General features: G+C 53.4%; 1 protein-coding gene across 4 annotated transcripts in view; it reads left to right on the forward strand.

Annotated features, from left to right (window-relative positions):
• WSCD1 (WSC domain containing 1) overlaps positions 1–18,486 on the forward strand; it is a 43,126-nt gene extending 24,640 nt beyond the window's left edge. For all 4 annotated transcript variants that reach the window (XM_028534716.2, XM_036033213.1, XM_036033214.1 and 1 more), the window contains exons 6-9: positions 11,703–11,862; positions 12,896–13,060; positions 15,802–16,002; positions 17,375–18,486. In XM_028534716.2, coding sequence (XP_028390517.1) covers positions 11,703–11,862; positions 12,896–13,060; positions 15,802–16,002; positions 17,375–17,727 — 879 coding nt within the window. In that variant the 3' untranslated portion in view covers positions 17,728–18,486. The remainder of the gene's footprint in view (positions 1–11,702; positions 11,863–12,895; positions 13,061–15,801; positions 16,003–17,374) is intronic.
• The last annotated feature ends 709 nt before the right edge of the window (positions 18,487–19,195 follow it).

A 19,195-nucleotide genomic window follows, 5' to 3' on the forward strand; every position in this document is an offset into this window, starting at 1 on the left:
CAGATGAGGAAACAGAGGCAGGGAAAGCTTGAGCATTCTGCCTGGGTTCACACAGACAGTAATGAGGGAGCCAGGATTTGAACTCAGTATAGCTCCATAGCCTGCTGGTGCTTTGAAGGGCACAGAGAGTAGGCCTCAGGGAAGGCAGATATGGTTGGGTATGAAGGAGCCTGCCCTCCACAGGTACATCCCCTCCCTGGGAGCAGCCTGTCCTCAGCTTGAGATGCTTCCCCTGGAGGTGGGCACTTTCCTCTTGTACGCATGCAGCCTTTGAAGTGGCTCTCTTGCATGTCCAGCAGCTTCAGAGGTTCTGAAGCCTCTGCCAAGGATGTCTTGGGCATCAGGGAATCACAAGACACATGCAGTGAGCCATGAACAGTTTGTTGGTTTGCAGGCATCTGGCCTGAGGATCTCTACTTCCCCTCTCCCCCTCCTGGGAGCAGAGCCCGAGGTAGAGACAGCAGGAACACCTGCTTGTGTGCATGCAAGAAAACAAACTGCAGGGCTGCCTTCACACCTGTAGTCAGAGCAGGTCCCTGGAGAGCCCCCACTGGAGTCTGAGGAGCTCAGCTGGGCCCAACCAGGCTGCAGGCCCACCGAGGTGTCCTGTGTGCTGGGTGCTATGCTAGGGCCTGCCTACCAGTGCTCTGCTTTAACCCTCCTAGCCCCTCCCAGCACTCCCTGAGTGGGGATGCTCTGATCCCCGCTTGCTACAGAGGCAGTGCAGATTCACACACAGACATGGAGTGACTGGTTGCACAGCCCGCTCTGGACACCGCACCCCTGCACTTTCAGGCTGCTGCCTTTCTGTGACATTGCGGGGAGGGAGACTGAGAGGGTGAGTGCAGCAAGCAGGCAACAGAGCGAGGAGAAGAAAGAAGAGGACACGACAGGAAACAGACATCACTACCGCATGTCCTTAGTGTTGTAAAATATTTTTTAACAGGTAATACACTCACATGGAACACAGTAAAAAGACACCAAAGTGCCCAGAGGGGAGAGTCTTCCTCTTGTTCCGGGTGGCACCCCCTGCCCCACACCCTCAGAGTCTGTCCTTCCTTGGAGGTAGCCTACAGCCCTGACTCCCTGGTCCACTCTCAGGGAGATTCTATGACTATTCAGGCAATTGCTTCCCTCAGAGGCATTGCTCCTTCACAAGCCCACAGATGGGGATGCACTGCTCACACTCCCCTGTACCAGGCTCCTTTTCCTCGACAATCTGTGTTAGCGATTGCTCCCTATTGGCAAAGAAAGTGCTTTCCCAATCTTTTATTCCATTACACGGATGTCCTATAATTTATTTAACCAATCCCCTGCTGTTACACATTTAGCTTGTTTCCAGTCTTTTGCTTTTACAAATAAGGCTGCAATGGCTTTCCTTGTGGGTGGCTCGTTTTGTTTCGTTGGATCTGTAAGACAAAGTTCCAGGGAGACGCTGGGTCACAGACTGCCTGTCCTCGTGTTGGTAAACACTGCCGTGTTGCCCTTGGCCAAGGTTGTGCTAATGTTACGCCCCCACCAGCGATGGAGGAGAGGGAAATGAGGGTGCACCCTGTGAGTCTTCTTTTAGGGGCAGCGACTTCAAAGCAGCCTCCTAGGTAGATATCCCAGTATTCTGGGGGTACCTCCTCCAGGGCAGCCCTTGAGAGTCCAGAGATTTCTGCCTTGTGATTACAGACACACAGCTTGAAGATTTAAAACTCTTCCCTTTCTATTTTCAGCCTTTCTTCATTTTTACTGGCACAAATCCACATTGCTGCAATTTCACATTGGAGTGTGTGCCAAAGGTACCTGCAGGAGCTTGATCGCCTCTGCCGTTTTGCACTTTAGCACCTTGTACGTCTCTCCTCATTGTGTGTTTCAAGGGCAAGCTACCTGCTCAGCTCTGCCTAGTGCTCGTGGGAACTGTGAGGTCAGAACAGGGAAGAGAGGGCATCTAAGATTCTCCAAAGTGGCCTTTTCCCTCATGGTTTGCTTCTGTTCCTGGCCTCGCCTGTATCCATTGTCTGGCGGGAGGGGAGGGTGGTGTTTCCGCCAGTCCCACTGTTCAGACGCCCAGAAGTTTGCAGCTGTGAGGAAGTCACTGTTTCTAGCTTTAATGCTGAAAGCTGGTCTTGGCAGGACACATGCAGTGAGATGTGGCCAAACACCTAAGCTGACAGTTATAGGGGATGAGGTGGGGATGCCAGCAGAGTTCAGAGGTCGGGGAGACCAGGGCCCCACTCATGAGGTACAGCACACCCCTGGGGAGGGCCTAGGACAGGACCCGGCAGAGTGAAGTCAGGGCCTGATGGGGCGAGGGAGGCTTGGCGAGGGGCTTAGGGAGGACTGCGCCTTTGAGGAAGGGTTGGAGCCAGAAGACGTGGGGCCGTGTCAACAGGTGGACGAGGGGTGTATGGGGGGGCATCGTAAGACTAGGCAACTGTTGAGCAGGAGGGGGCTGGTGGAAAGCATTCTGGCTTGCCCAGAGTGGAGGGCTGCACAGTGTGGTGTGGAAGGCGGGGTGGGGACAAACTGCAGTGGGCCTTGGATGCCTGCCTCAAAGTCCAAATTTTTTTTGTGTGGGTAGGAGGGAGCTACTGTGGTGTGCCCTGAGTGGCACTTTACAGCTGCAGGTAGGATGCTCCTGGGTCGGGGGAGGGTGGAGGTGTTCTCTGGGGATCCCTTTGTTTTAGGATCAGTTTGTGCATTTTAGGATGTTTAGCAGCATTTTTACCCAAACTGTCTCCAAACAAGACCAAATGTCCCCTGCAGGACAAGATTGTCTCCTCATGCCTGGTCAGAACCACTACCCTCGGGGCAGCTCAGCAACACCCAGACACGGCCTACATTCGCCATGAGTCTGCACCCTGCTAGACGATTGTGCTTCCCACCTGTTCGGTGAGGATGCAGAAGGAAGTTCTGCCTCTGGTGCTGAGGTCTGGTAGCTGTGAGATCAGTTAGAAGCCTAGCTGATCCAGGCCTGCAGTTACCAGCAACCTCTCTGCAGGAATGGTTTTCTCTCTTCTCTCCTGGATGTGGAGGGTAGGTGACAGAGGGGAAGTCAGGGATGTCTGGTTATACTTTCCTGTCTGGATTGCCAAATGCTTTCTCCCCGGAGAGGCCGGTAGCACCGAGGCTGCAGGGCTGCTGACCCAGTGGGAGCTTCATCTCATCCTAATTTGGCTGAAAGACAAGCTCAGATGTTCTATGATGTGGGAATGGTTACATTAAGCCACAGCCATACAGTGGACTATAATACAGCCATTGAAAATGTTTGCAGAGACTTTTATGATGGAAAATGCTCACAGAAGGATTTTAAGTGGGACAGCGCTAAATCTGGGGGAGGGGACTAAGGGCCTCATTAGGTCTGGCTGGGTCCTGGCCCCTCCTCCCTCCCACCGCAGCAGATGTGAGAGGTGGGGCTTCCAAACAGGAAAAGTAGGGGAGCTCCCCTCGCAGTGCCCAGCAACCATCTGGAGTTTATTTGAAGCCCCAGATTAAAATCTCTATTGTTTCTTGCTAGCTAGTGGAAATGGATTCGGGGTGCTCCATGAGTATAGTCTGACAGAAAAAAAAGACATTTTGGGGACTATCAGCACCTTAATGATCTCTCTCTGCCTGCGAGAGGGACTTGACCAATGTGATGTATTTTTAAACACAGTAAAATGGTCTAGTTGTCTGTGATCATATCGGAGATAGAAGGAAACCTGCTCACTCTCAGTACTCAGGGACCTATCACCTCCTTATTTGGACAGAAGTAAGGATGAGGAGGGAGGGAGGGAGTAGCTCAGGTATTTGCATTGTTACCAATTCCGATCAGGGGGTGATTAATTTTGAAGCCTGATATTTGTGTGCAAACAGACAGACCATTTGTGGGAGTGTGCAGTCCCACAGTGGGGCTGAGGAGTGAAATCTAACGCCATCTGCAAACAGGTTGCTAACGTTTCACCAGCTGTTATGCCTTGCGATCTGAGGTTTTATCTGCCAGCCACGGCCGGTGGCCATGGCCGTGGTTCTTCTGAGAAGGGAGTCGGAGGGACAGGATGGCGGGGAGAGGAAGCAGCCTTTCTTTTTGCCCTCTTATAGTCTCTTTTGGGTGTATAAATTCTTCCTAGAGAATATTAATCTCCTGGATGTTTTCCCACTGACATTTCCTCTAGGGGGTTTCTTTGGCCATTTAATGGTGGCAGTAACCCAGCCGCCTGTGAAATGGAAAAGCGTGTGTTAATGTGGAGCCGGCTTGTTCTCTGCTGAGCGGCCACTCTGCCTAAATCCACTTGGACCCCGACAGACACCGTCTGTCCTGGTGGACCAGCTGCCTCCGTGGGGCATGCGGTCCCATGGTCTGCCAAGGTTGGCTCTGTAGGAGTCTGGGCTTTGTGAATTATTACTTTGACATTAAGAATTCTTTTCTTTGCCAACATGCTGTAGAGTCATTCAGGTAGGTGCCTGATAGGGTGTGGTTTTGGATTTCTTATAAAAATTCTGTAGGAAACCTGTTGATGTTATTCTGTGTGTCTTTAATGGATACATACACATGTATTGTTTTCTTTGGGGGGATTACACAGGTTTTATTTTAGGAAGTTTTAGAAATTTTCAGAAATGTAGAAATAAAATTAAAACTCACTTGTGGCTTTACCACATCAGAGAAAACAACTAAGAAGATTTTGCACACTTTTGGTCTTTTATTGTAGGTACACACACACACACACACACACACACCCCCGTATCTACATAGAAAGAGGCAGGTAGATGTGGGTCTGTTTTTAACAAGTTGACTCTTCCCTGCCATTTGTTTCCTTTTCTTATTTAGTGTTTCATGAACCTCCTTTGGCCGTGCTTCCTGGTGATAAGGTGTTCATTCCATCCTCTACTGTCGGATGTTTAGACTTTTTCTTGTTTTTTCCTTTTGTTATTATAAACAGTACTGCGGAGCATGAACATCCCTGTGGGTAGACCTTTGAGCATGTTCATGATTATTTCCTGAGGCTATGTTATCAGATACAGAATTGCTGGGGCAAAGATGTGCGCATTTTCGATGTGCACTTAAGAATTTCAGCACATTTGAGCAGTGAGTCAGCTGGCCTCTCATTCTGAAGATGGCAGGAAGGCAGCTTTAGAGTCACAGTGACCTGGGCACATAGCCCTGCTCTGCCCCTTTCTCACTTTCTGATCCTGGCCAATCACGTGTAGCCGTGACCTTAGTGTCCTCGTTCACTGAGTGGGATTGGCCGTGGCAGAAATGCCTCACCAGACAGTGAGGGGGACTCGGTGACATTGTGGACATGAAAAAGTTCTGTGATCTGGGTGTCTCCCGCACAGCAAGTGTTACGGATGATGGAATAATGGTCATTATTACTCAGCTTCCCCTGGTTCCTTTGCTGTGCGTGGGATGTTTGGGAAATTGCCCAAGGCCAGGGACTCATCCTCTCCCATGTCAGTGGAAACCAGGCTCCTTGGGATCCCACGGGTTTGGCAGCTGAGCCACAGTGTTTAATGGATTCTTCTTTCTGATGTACATTTGGCTCTGAAGGGGAGGGTGTTGCATGGAGAGGGTCAGTTGGTCTCCTGGCTGGGGCTCAGTGTCTACAGAGAGCCATTGGCCAAGGGAACATCCCATAGAGGCCCTTGGAGACACTGACATTTGCCCCAAATCTTGAAGCAGCCCCTTTGAGGCTGGACACATGCATGCAAGGGGACTGTGAGTCAGCTCTTCTTATGGAGAAGGCCCTGCCCCCACCCCACACCTTTAGCCTCCCCTGGACTCAGGCCAACCGAGTGGCTGATTGTCTCCCCTCTGACAGGCATCTCACAAGTGTTTCACTCCATCCTCAAACCCGCCTTGCAGATGCAGAAATCAGAACTCAATCCATCTTCCCATAATCTCACACCTGCTGACTCCAAAGCCTATGATCATTAAGCTATGCCCCTTTCACAGGTGATAAGACCAAGGCTCAGAGATGCTCAGTAGCTGGTCGACACCGTGTAGCCTGACACCAAACCTCATTCTGGCTCTGCCTTTCCAAACCACACAACCCCGGCTCTGCAGTCAGACGCCAGGCTCTCAATCACAGTACCAGCTGACGGGTTTTCAGTCAACTTGACATTTGCCCGAAAGCACCAAAGGCAGAAGTTGGCCCTCATGGCCCACGTGCAGCCACCTGTGTGGACATCTTCATTCTCTTTTTGTATTTTCAATGTCAGACTTGCCTCTGGAGTGGAGGGAACTGCCCTGGAGGAACAGACTGGTCAACCTAACCTCTGGCTAGTTTGCAGATTTCTTCCAAAAATCCATGGGTTCATGAGTCTGCCCCCATGGAATTGACTGTGACAAAGCCCCAGACTGGACCCCAGGAAGCTGGCTCTGTTCCACTCCCACTGATGGTCTGTCTTGGGCTGCTCACTGCCAGTCTCCAAGCCTCAGTTTTCCTTCTGAAACTGGAAGTGCTGATCTATGAAGTTTCTGGAATTCTGTGTAAATATGGAGATCCCAAGAAAGGTGCTCAAGGAGGAACGAAGGTGGAGATGAGACCCAGTTTGTAGAGGGGTCTTACTTGGGGCCTCACTCATTGCCTGTTGGAATGTCCATTCCTTGACCCCTTGGCCATGATCAAGCCTTTGCACATGGGTCCCCACCACCTAGAGAGCCCAGCGCGGCTGAATCATGACCTGGCTCCAGGCTAGACACCCAGGCTTAGGCTAGAGGGGAAGAGTCAGGGTTAGGATGTGTACCCACCCTGCTCTCTGACACAGGCTCAGGGGCTCCCTCTTTAACCCCATGTCTATTTAGTGAAATGCTCCCACATCTGTGTTTGCGCTTCCTACCTTTTTCTGCCTTGCTTTTCCTAATCATTTTCTTCTTTCTCCCTGCATTCTCTCTCTCACTGAAGTCTGGGATGGCTGGGGGAGGAGGAGAGTGGGTAAGTTGGCAGAGAGATAAGATTCATCAATATTTAATTTTTATGGAAATCATGTCCTAGAAATCCGCAAGGGGCTAAAAATTGTTCTGTTTTCAGAATCCAGTGATGTCGCTGAAGCGGTTATGTTGTAAATAAAACCACATTACTGTCTGCAGCTCTCCCGTTGCTCTGCAAACACCCAGAAACTTGACAGTTTAATCCACTCAAGGAAGCAAAAAGGTTCAGGTCACTGGTGAGAGGCAGCCTGTCCCCAGCCTTGGGATGTAGGACCATGAGGCTTCGACATCAGCAGCCCGGGAAGGAGACAGAGCTAGCCGCCCTTAGTAGAGCTACCGTGGTGGTGAAATCCTCTGTAAACAAGAATCCCAGGAGAGCCCAGGCCCCTGCGCTCCCTGCTGTTGGGGATGGGGGGGGGGGCGGTTGGCTGTGAGGCAGCAGCTTCCTTCTCCTCCCTCATGCCCAGGGCAAAAATGATCAAGAAGGCTCGTACCCAAATCCGTTGCCAATAACTCTGGGGAGAGTTAGGATCTGTAAAGAATTCATTCATTCGTTCATTCGTTTGTTCATTGGGTTGTCCATCAAACACTCATTAAGTATCCACGATGTTCTAGAGAATACAATAAAGCTCACCAGACACGCAAAGGTCCCGGCTCAAGTTCTCGGGGATGGAGGCAAGCAATAAACAGGTCAGTAAGTAAAACAGATTGTATGTTGAATGCTGACAAGTTCTGTGGAGAAAAATGAAGCAGGAACCTTAGGTATTAACCCATGAGAAATGAAAATATTCATTGACTCAAAGTCTTGTACATGAACATTCACAGCAACTTTTTTCATAATAGGCAAAAACCAGAAACAGCCCATGTGTCCATCAAGTGCATGAATTAACAAATTGGTGTGTTCACACACAGAATAATAGCGATAAAAAAGAACAATGTACTAACAGATAAAACTACATGGGTGGATTTAACAAATGTGTTTCTGAATGAAAGAAGGCAGACACACAAAAATAGACATTGGATGACTCTATTTATAGGACATTGGAGAATAGACTAAATGAGTCTGTGGTGGTAGAAATCAGGATAGCAGTTGCTTTGAGGGAGGCAGGGCTGACTGGGGAGGGACGGAGGAACCTGGGGTGAGGAACATGCTGTGTGTCTTCATTCATCAAGACTGGCTGGCTGGTACACTGAGGGTCAGAGCCTTGCATCACTGCTACACCTCTGAAACAAAATCAGAAAGCACAGCTGGGGGACAGGGTATATCCGGGGTGATGGGAAGAGTGTTGCAGCTAGAAACGGGGAAGCTGGAAGAGGCTCACGGAGAAGGGAAGATGAAGAAAGTGAGGGAGAAAGCCATGAGGATGTCTGGGCTCACAGCATTCTAGGCAGCAAGGACGGCAAGTGCAAGGGCTCGAGATTGGCATGTGACTGCGATGGCCCAGGGCTTGAAGGGAAGCTAGTGTGTGAGTTTACCAGGGCTGCTCTCACAAACTACTGCAGACCAGTGGGTGGCTTAAACAACAGCACTGTATTTTCTTATAGTTCCGGAGGCCAGAAGTCTGAGATCAAGGTGTCGATAAGGTTAGTTTCTTCTGTCCTCGGCTTGCAGATGGCGCCTTGTCCCCGTGTCTTCACGTGGTGGCCCCTTGGCCCGGATGCGTTGGTGTTCTAATCTCTTCTTCTAATAACCACACCAGTCAGATTGGATGGGGGCCCTCCCCAATGGCCCCGTTTGAGCTTAATGACCTCTTTAAAGACCATATCTCCAAATGAATTCACTTCTGAGGTCTGGGGGTTAGGATTTCAATGTATGAAATTTAGGGAGCATGATTCAGCCCGTAACAACTGGTGACATAGTCGGGTGGCCGAGCACTCACCCCGTGGCTGCCCTGGGTGCCCCAGCTGCTTGTTCCCATGTGCTGCGATGAACCTGTTGGTCTGGGAGGAGGTGGCATGAGGACTTTGTGGGAGAGGGTGGGTGGGGATCAGAGAGGCCAGAGGCCACAATTCCTGTGATGGCTTCTCACGGACTCATGTCAGCAGAACTTCCAGAAAGCCAGTGGTGTTCTGATCGAGGGTCAGAACTCACACACTTCACTTTCTATGCAGAAATGGCCTGGGGGCCCCGGGTAGCTGGAGTCTAGCTGGGCATGCAGACAGGGTTTGTCAGCCTTTGTCCACTCACTGCCAAGTCCAGTCACCTCGGCTCTGCACTGTGACAGTGGCCGATGCTGCCCATTCTGGACTGTCCCTACAACTGACATTGAGGGCAGCTGTGGTTGGGGGTGTGGCTGGTCCCCAAGTTAAGGGCTCATTGTGGCAACTGAGTCTTCAAAGCAATTCATTTCTTCGAGTGCCTGGTCAAGACTAAAAGACCACAAGAGCTAAGTGCGGGAGGGGCTTCCGACCTTTGCTTGGTCCTGAGCTTAGCAGCCTTGGAAGGGCGGCCAAAGTGAGGAGCCTTAGGAAACAAACTCTTGGTACTCTGAGTCAGGTGAACAGACAGCACAGTGAAAGGCCTTCAGTGAGAAAAATAAGGGAGCACCTACTATGTAGTAGGCACTGGGTGGGGTCCTTCTCATGCATTATCCTCCCTCCATTCCCCAGCACTCTGTGAGGGGAATATGATTACCCCCATGTTACAGATGAGGAAATCGAGGTTCAGAAAGGACAGCTAACCTGTCCAAGGTCACACAGATCCCGAATTATGACATGGGAACTTGAGTCCAGGTCTTTTGATTATAAGCCTGATGCTTTCTCTACTACACAGTGCTCCCTCCCTCTGACACTGAAGTCCACAGATACCCAGAGCAGCTGCCGCCCCACCCCCATTCCAGGTTCAAGCCTCCCCCAGGAAAAGCTTGGGGATAACCTGCTAGTCTATCGGGGGGGGGGGGGGCGGGGGGGGCAGGGGAAGCTGGCGAGAGGGCCAAAGAGAAATGATATACTCCATTCTCACAGGCAGGCCGATTTCATGGAGTGTGTCCATCTTACAGATGGGAAAATGAAGGTTTCAAAGTGGAGGTGACTTGCTTATGGTCACCTAGAATGTTTCAGAGTTTTTCCTCTTAAAAAGGGAGCTGTGAGCTTGAGAAGCAGCCAGTACAGCAGGATATTGTGTGTATGGGGGGGGGGGTAAGTGTGTATAAGTGAGAATAGTGAGTCTGCCTTCCCCCCACCCTGTCCCTACTGGACAGCTCCATTCTGAGAGACAGACCTGGGCGTGGGCTCTGGTCAAAGCCGAGGCAGAGGCGAACCTTCTCCTCAGCCTTGACAAAGGAGGAGGCGGGCAGGGAGAGGCTCTCACTGAGGAGAGAACTCAGCCTGTGTCTAGAACAGCGGCCCTGTGTGGGGGGCAGGGGTCAGCAGCACTCGGGAACACCTCCTCCCCTCCCCCCTAAAGTGTGTCCCCTCCCCCAGGCTCTGCCTCGCCCTCCCTTGGCTGGTGACTCCACCTCCGTTGTCTTCTCTGCGATCCTCCGCGTTGCCAGGCTCTGCTCAGAAACCGCTATTGATTCGCTTTTATTTATTTATTTATGAGATTTCGCTTTGGGCAAAAAATAAAGAGGTTTTTGCGGAGCTTCCCTTGGCAGTGAGAAGGCTCCTCCGCCCACAGCCTCCCTCCTGCGCGCACGCTCTTGACTCCTCTCTGCACACTCCAGCAGGCTCACGTTTCCTGTGTTCAAGATGCAGAAATGAGATGCGGCTATGTGGCCTACCTAGTGCCCGGTGCGCAGTAGCTGCTCAAAAGATAGCTGTGGGAGAGGTGGGTGGGGGATTTTTGAGTGAGCCGTGACTGCTGCCAAGGGTGAGGAGGCGGACGATGAGCCGCGCCCGTGTGGGAGCGCGGAGCGTGCGCCGGCCCAGTGCTGGCGTTAGGACCCTTCTCATCTCGTCCTCATAATAAACCTGCAAGGCGGATTTGATTACTTTTGTTCAGTGGGGAAATTCAGAGAGGTTCAGCACCTTGCCCAAGGTTACCCAGCTCGGGAACCCAAATTCGCACCCAGGCCTTCCAGAAGCCAGCATCTCAGCTCTGTTCATGGTACAGTGCATCCTCCTCAGGGGGACAAGAAACCATGAGACGCCAGGAGCGGGCTTGGCCCAACACTGGCAGGGTCCCTTCATCCTCAGGAAGCCCCCACTGGGCTCTCAGTATCTTGGTGAATTGAGTCAACTCTCCCTTACCCTTCCTGTCCTGGAGAGATGGGTGTGTGGGAATCTGGCCTTGGTCCTGAACCCCACCGTGCAGTGGAGCGGGGTATACGGGTTGGGTAGGGCCTTTCTCCAGGGAGAGCTAGCGGGAATTCAGAAGTCATTTGGGGCTCTCAGTCTGTTGGTTAAACGTGTGACACGCTGAGCCCTAACTGCCCATGTGGGCTTACCCATCCCATTCTGAGTCTCACACACACATGTTCTTGCATGGATCCCACTGTCTGAGTGCCTGCTCCCACCCCAGCCCTCCTGACGGCCTCCCAGCCATCTCGAAAGTCCGGTCCCAAGCCCTGCTCCCTGCCTCCCACCCTTGGCTCACCCCTCCGTGTGAGCACCACTGTCACTGCACTGTGACTGTTGACTGTCACTGGCCAGCTGGGAGCTACTGGAGGGCAGAAGTCACACCTCATTGAGTTGGTCTCCCTGGGGTTGGGCACAGAGCCTGGTGCTGGAAGGATGGACGGACATCCCTGCTGATCCCCTGTAGCTGGCAGTACATCCACATGTTCATCCCCGCACCCGAGCTGCGGGGGGTGTGGCCCTTACATTCACCAGAGATGCTTCTCTTTCACTCCTTGTCTGGCAGGAGTTCCCCTTGGCCATCCTCAGAGGCTGGGAGTGCTACTGTGCTTACCCCACCCCCCAGTTTAACCTGCGGGATGCAGTGGACAGCTCACTGTGTGTCCAGGACCCTGAGGCACAGAGGCTGGCGGAGTACTGTGAGGTCTACCAGACCCCCGTGCAAGGTGAGCCCTCCCCTTTAGGTGTACAAAGCATAAAGGGCTATCCCCCCATGCCTGCCTCTGTTTGTGGCATTTGGTCTGGGGGTTTGGGAATGCTGCCCATGGCAGAGTGTGCAACCCTGGGGAAGGAAGGGTGTCTGTGTAACAGCCCTAGCATCTTCACGGGTGGTCTTGTCTTGGGATAATGAGATGGAGGAGGTTTCTGCCATCCCTGGAGGGTAGACACGGGATGCAGGGCTAAGTGTAAAGAGCACCTGACCTTTATCTGAATTTCTCTGGGATAAAGGTGTTTTGAGGAAGAAAGGAAGAGCAGAGAGGCAGGGGCCGGAAGGATAGCAATGGCAAGGTGGTGGCGTTGGGTGCCATGGAAGCTCAGTGGCCACAGGGGCCTCAGAGGCTTCCCTGAGCCAGCACAGGACCTGGAGACCCATGTGGCTCCTGCAGTGTGATGTGCGTGCGTCCATTCTGCCCCAGCTGACCATCGAGCTGATGGAGGGGGAACAGACAGGGAGGAATGTTACCACCTTTATGGAGCACCTACTGTGACCCAGCACAGCACGGGGCTTTGGGTTTTGACCTGATCATTTCATGCAGCCTGGGGGTGGGGGTGGGGGCAAGAGGAAGAGCAGGCTCAAATTTCATTTGCCTGAAATTAGTCCAGCTGGTTCCTTGTTGGCTGTACCTGGATGTGTGGCATTGGTCAGCCCAGCCATGACCCTAGCCACCTCTCCTGGAGTTATCTCTGCTGAGCGGGTAGCCATGACATTGGCCATGAAGACAAGCAGGGGCTGGGGGTCCACAGTGTGCCCATTTGCACCACACTCTTGCATGGGCCTTGGAGGCCTCGTTGTCATTGGGGCTTTCCTCAGGCAGCCACAGAGCCGTTCAGCCCACGTGCAGGCGGTGAACCCTGCCCCTTTCTGGGCCTCAGTTCACGCTTCCATTAAGTGGGAGTCTTGGGTCAGCAGTTTCTGTCTAGGGGAGTCCAGCGGCGAGTCTGGGGGTGAGTAATCCCGAGATGCCTTCTGGCTTTCAGACACTCGGTGCACAGACAGAAGGTTCCTGCCCACCAAATCCAAAGTGTTTGTGGCTTTGTCGAGCTTCCCGGGAGCCGGGAATACCTGGGCACGGCACCTCATCGAGCACGCCACCGGCTTCTACACGGGGAGCTATTACTTCGATGGGACTCTCTACAACAAAGGTGAGCGAAGGCTGTGGGAGAGCGGGAAAGGCAGCTCCCGTGCCAGACAGCCCCCGGCCCCTGGCCCCCGGCCCCCGGGAGCGCTGGCTTGGTGCTCCTCACACCGCAGCATGTGCCGGAGCCTCCAGAGGGCTTGCTCCCTTCAGCAGGTTCCTGGGCCGAGCGCTCAGAGAGTCTGGTTCAGTCGATCTGATGTGGGGCCCAGGAACTGCTGTTTGTGACCAGCTCCCAGTGGTGATGCGGCCAGGCCTCCTAGGACCACACTCTGAGTGAAAATTCACGCGATCTAGTCTGGATTCAAAGTAGCTCGGATTCACTCTCTAGAAATGTTTCTTGTATTATCCTTCCTTTTCAGAACCCTCAATAATTAGGTGAGACTGTATCTGCTGCCTCCTGTTGGGTGGGGGGAGGCAAGGGGTAGTTTATCAAAGTGCTATTTTTAAAAAGTAGGCCCCAAAATCTTCACCAGTGTTATGATTTCTAAACTTGTAGAAATAGGAGGCCTTATCAGGCCAAGTAAATTAACGTAAATGGCTGGAGTCTGTGGGCTGCTGAAGGACTAAGAACCTCAGATAAGTCAAGTGGCACTTAAATTTGGTGGAATATATTTCTCTGTTGCCAAGTGTTATGACAGCTGGGTTTCTTGGAAGGCAGCTCTGCTCACCATGATACCACCAAGGCCAGCAGCAGCTGGGTTTCTTAACTAGAGCTCAGTTTAGGGAATGGATACTATCAGTAACATCCTAGAGAAAACGGAAACTTCCTGAACAGCAGTGGGTTCAGGATTCACCCACAGCAACCTGGGTCTGGTTGGGAAAAAGCCGAGAATGTCCACCAAACCCAGCCCCATTGTCCTTGGGACACCTGCAGGTGCAGTGGCCAGGTAGAGCACGTGGTCTCACCCACTCTGGCCTGGTTCCCTGGGAAGTACCCACTGTGCACAGGCTGGAGACACCCACCCTGTTCTTCTAGAAAGCCTTTACCTTTCCCACACAGCTGGTTACTTCGGTCCCCAAGCGGCCCACTGGTCCACACGGCCGCATGTAAGGGCTGAGTGACACAGCCACATGTTCCTGAGCCTTACAGGACAAGCCAGAGGTAGCTGCTGGCCTTGGGGCACTTACAGAGCAATCACACATGCAGGTGCAAAATTCCCAAGGCAGCTCCAGGGCCAAAATGCCACACCTGTCCTGGGCGAACGCAGCTGGATTACACGGCAAAGGGGCCTCTGCCAAAACAGGCTGAGGCAGCCAGTAGGAAAGGCGCCCTACATCTCAGTGTTCGAGACCAGATTTCACGTCCACTCAGTCCATGGCTGGACTCCGCTTTCCTGGAAACTCCCAGCCTTTTGACAGAATGAGTCAATGCCTTTTGGAGTTTGGCCCCTGGCAGAGACAAGTTTGGAACGTGTTGCATTTCAGTAGGTGAACCCGGACTTCCAGATTCAAAAGAGGCTTGTGAGTTTCCAGGCGCTTGTAGACACAAATGCTCCCCAGCCATTCATGAACGAGGTAGAGGCTTATTTATGTTTCTAAGAGCCCAAGATAAGCTCATGCACATTTATGGAGTACGTCCCAGGAACTGGCTGGTGGAGCTGCACTGGGATACGGTCAGCAGACAAGTTTCAGGGGACATCTTTCCTGGAAACCTTCGGTGTCATCCTACTATACCCTCTAATTAGTGCCCCCTCATCTTTGTTCCCATAAGCCCCTGTGCTCTCTAATATACCTGGGCTATTTCCCTGATAGATTGTAAGCATAAAGGCAGGGTCTGAGTCTCGACCCCCAACATAAAGTCCAACACAGAATGAGCACACAATAACCGTTATTGATAAATATGTGACTGTGTTTATGGACGGGCAGAGTTCGACCTTCTCAGCCAGGAGTCACTCAGGCTCAGGCACCCAGTGCTGGTCCAGGGAACCCAGGAAGAAGGCAAGCCCCCAGCCCAGAGAGATTGTTCCATGGGAGCAGGGCTCTGTTCACAGAAACCAGGCCCTGGGTACTGCAGGACTGGGCTCAAACATCGTGGATGAGACCTTGGCCTGACCTGCTGTGGGGGAGGGGCATCCAGGTAGAGAACCTCCATAGATGCATAGGAGGTTGGGGTCCTGTTACGGTCAGAAGGAGGGACAATAGCTGCTTACAGCCTTTGTGCGTAATGATGGGGAGCCTGTTCCTCCTGTGGGAGGTGGGTGGAATCTGGGAGCCTCTTGGGGATACACACAGTCATGTAGAGAGAGCCCTGGCTTTATTGACATAGTGTTGTGTGATCTTGGGCAAGTTACACACCCACTCTGAACCTCAGTCTCTTCATCTAGTTGTGCCTGGAATATAGTTGACCCACAAGGGTATTTCCAATGTTCTTGGGAAATTGCCGAGAAAACGCCAAAACATGTGCATCTCCCATGTTTAAAGATGGGACGTGGCCAGGCCCTCTGACCCCCGACTCCTGGGGATCTGCAGGAGGCACCTTGTCTCCCTCGCCTAGCAGACGCCATCTTTCCCAGCTCTTAGACATCTCCTGCTGTCTTGGGCAGGGTCAGCCTTGAGGAGGCCACTCCCGTCAGCCATCTGTGAGCCATCCCAGTGCCCTCTGCTCTGCCATCCATGGGCCTCTCTTATGCCCCTATTGTCAGCTTTCCCTCAGGGAGGCAGGTTAGCTTTCAGATTTGTCTGCTGCCTGGCAGTGGGGGCCCCACCATGCCTTCCTCCAAAGCGGCTCTCTTCTCTCGGAGGCAGGATTTAAGGGCGAGAAGGACCACTGGAGGAGCCGGCGCACCATCTGCGTGAAGACCCACGAGAGTGGCAGGAGGGAGATTGAGATGTTTGACTCGGCCATCCTGCTGATCCGGAACCCCTACAGGTCCCTGGTGGCTGAATTCAATAGGAAGTGTGCCGGGCACCTGGGCTATGCAGCTGACCGCAATTGGAAGAGCAAAGGTGCAGAAGTGGTCGGGGGTGGGTGCTTACTGCAGCTTTATTCACACAGTCATCCTACTGACACATACTTACTGAAGTCCTACTGTGTGCACTAGGCAAGGTTCCAGGGCCCAAGGAAAGGGGTCACGGTCTCTGCCCTCAGGGTACTCACAGTCAGCCTCTAGGCAATGAATTACAGAGGTATAGGTCAGGGTGGTGAGAGATATAAAATTAAGCCATCAGAAAGAGAGCTGTGCTCAGCAGGGTGGCTGGCATGATGAGATATAGGGCCATAGGACAGGCAGTGCCCCTGTGTGACTCTGGATTAGCGGAGGCTGACCTTGTCCTCCCCTGCCCCTGTCGTCCTTCCCTCGGACCAGCCCCCCAGCCTTCCCTATCCCCCTTGCTGACTCCCCTTTAGGATGGAGGCCAGCTAAGCTCTGATCGCTCCTGGGCCCCTTACCAGCCTGGTGCCCCTGGGCAAGTGGCATCCCTCTGAGCTTCAGGTCCTTCATCTGACAGACAGGGCGGTCCCCATCTCATAGGGTTGTGCTGGAGATGAGAGAAAGCAGATGCCTTTCCACAGCTCAATTTTGGAAACTATTTTCATTGGGGTGACTCTTGACATTTGTATACTTTGCTTCCAGCCCCCAACAAAACACCTACTTTCTTAATTTGCTGGAAGAGAAATCTCATGCAGTAGGTCATCTGCAGAAGTTGGCAGCTGCTCCATCCATGGCTTCATTGCATGCCCTTCCACACCGCTGTGCCACAGGTGAAGCCAGCCTCATGCCTACCAGACTCAGGGGTGCTGGCCAGGCACCACCCTCACACAGACACACAGCAGAGGCCGGGAAGGCAAGCCTGGCCTGTGCACCATCTTCCTCTCACCAGGAGGCCCAGCAGCTGCTCCCACCACCCACATTAGATGTGCACGGTGGCCGGAGACAAATCAAGATGAACGAGGGTCATCTCGAAAGAGATGTCCTGCCTCAGTTTCCCACCTGTCTTTAACACTGCTGTGTCATGCACTGTGGCCCAGCCCAGGTCTCCCTGGCCAGGTACCATCCCTAAGGTCAAGGAATCCATAGCACACGAGAGAGGGAACCAGTTCTTGGTACGTAAAGTTCACACTTGTTTTAACTTGATGTGTTTGCCAGGGGGCTGGCAGACCCCAGGTCATATCTTCCCAGCTTACGACTCTTCAGAGCCCAGCCCAATGTCAACCCTGTTCACACTAAGTCACACAGAAGGTCCTTCCCAGCAGCACTTCGGGCAGGTTGGCCCTGGGCTGTGGGTGGTGGAAGATCCTGGCCGCTTGCCTGGGCATCCGGAAGGGCCAGCAGCCCTCCCAGGCTGGGCCCTGACGAGGCCCCCTTCCTGTCCTCCCCAGAGTGGCCAGACTTCGTCAACAGCTATGCGTCGTGGTGGTCCTCGCACGTGCTGGACTGGCTCAAGTATGGCAAGCGGCTGCTGGTGGTGCACTACGAGGAGCTGCGGCGCAGCCTGGTGCCCACGCTGCGGGAGATGGTGGCCTTCCTCAACGTGTCCGTGAGTGAGGAGCGGCTGCTCTGCGTGGAGAACAACAAGGAAGGCAGCTTCCGGCGGCACGGCCGGCGCCCTCACGACCCCGAGCCCTTCACCCCGGAGATGAAGGACTTGATCAACGGCTACATCCGGACAGTGGACAAGGCCCTGCGTGACCACAACTGGGCTGGGCTGCCCAGGGAGTACGTGCCCAGATGATAGGCCCAGCCGCTCTGCCTGCCCTGCTGAGAGCTGGCTGCCCCTGGGGCTGCACCCGCTCAGGTGCTCAGGTGGTGGCCTCGCTGGGACACAAGGCTGCTTGTGCTGCCAGCAGGGAGGCTCGCCCAGCGCTGCCTCCCTCACGTGCAGGGACACCAGACACAGGCCCTTAGCCCACTCAGGCAGACACGGTGTCACAGAACAGACACTCACACCTAGCCAGACACGCTTAGACGCACCACTCCACGCTTGCAATGCCCATTTTGACAAGCCCAAGACACCATGCAGAGTGTGCCAGACACTCCCAGACTTGCAAACACAATCACACATACACACCAGGTTATGTGTTCCCAGAGGCTGTCAGTCTGTCCCTCTCTCACACTTAGAGACAAGTTTTCCAGGGCTCTTGGAGGCCCCCAGTTTCCTGTCTCCAGCCCCAGGCATGGACTTGCTGGTCAGGGCTCTTGACTGTGGGGTGCTGGGCTGGGCGGGCATCCATGCTGTGAACAGCAAGGACTGGGGCATGGAGGTGGGCTCACGCACTGTTGCTGCTGAGCCACACAGCCCTGACACCCTATAAATGTGTGTGGTGTGACAATTGGGCACCACAAACTCTGCAGTCCTGCCTCCCTCTTCTCTGTGGGTGGGCAGCGGCTCCATGGGCAGAGTGGAGCACCCCTCACACACACAGCAACCTCAGGACGCACAGCAGGTTCTGTGCACCCCCTGCTACCCCTTTCAGCATGAGTGCTCCTTGGAGTGGGACCTGTTTACCAGGTTTCTTTCTCTAGCTGTCCCCAGGAAAGCTGGGCATTCACCCAATGCCTCAGACACAAGGTGTGAGGGCGAGGGGATGGTGGGGCAGGGAGGGGGCTGGGCCTCAGGGGAGTCCTAGACCCAAGGGCCCATATGCCATCAGGTGGGGGCTTGGGATGGACTAGGAGAATCCCAGGAAGGTCATGTCTTGGGGATCGCTGTGATGGACTGCCCTACCCATCTTGACAGGCCCCTGCTTTCTGTGGGTACTGCCCTTGGGTCATGAGGAAGGGGAACTACGTGGTCGATCAACAGCATAACACATGGCCCCAGTGGCCATGGCTGCAGCTTCTGCTTAACCCCAAGTGGCTGTGGCCAAGCCTTCCCTGTCCTTCTGTTAACTCACCCTACCACTTCCTGTCACCGGTCTCTGCCGTACCACTTGTCTCTATTTCTGCTACACTGTCATCCTCCCCCCTTGTTCATCCATTCCCTCAACAAAAGGGGGAGGACACCCAAAGATGCTGAGACCTACTGTGTGCTGGCCTCTGGGAGAAGGAGAAGACTATATGAAAGTCACCCTTTTTGCACCCACAGCTCATTCTGGTGGGGCCAGGGGAGGGGCCATGACAAACTGAGCAAGAAGCCCAGTAACGGAAGAGCATGTGTGTGTGCAGGCTCCCAGTGGTCAGCTGTGTGCCTGGGTCTTTGG

This window comes from Phyllostomus discolor, chromosome 8 (genome assembly GCF_004126475.2).
Source record: "Phyllostomus discolor isolate MPI-MPIP mPhyDis1 chromosome 8, mPhyDis1.pri.v3, whole genome shotgun sequence".
In the NCBI taxonomy this organism is placed as follows: Eukaryota; Metazoa; Chordata; class Mammalia; order Chiroptera; family Phyllostomidae; genus Phyllostomus; species Phyllostomus discolor.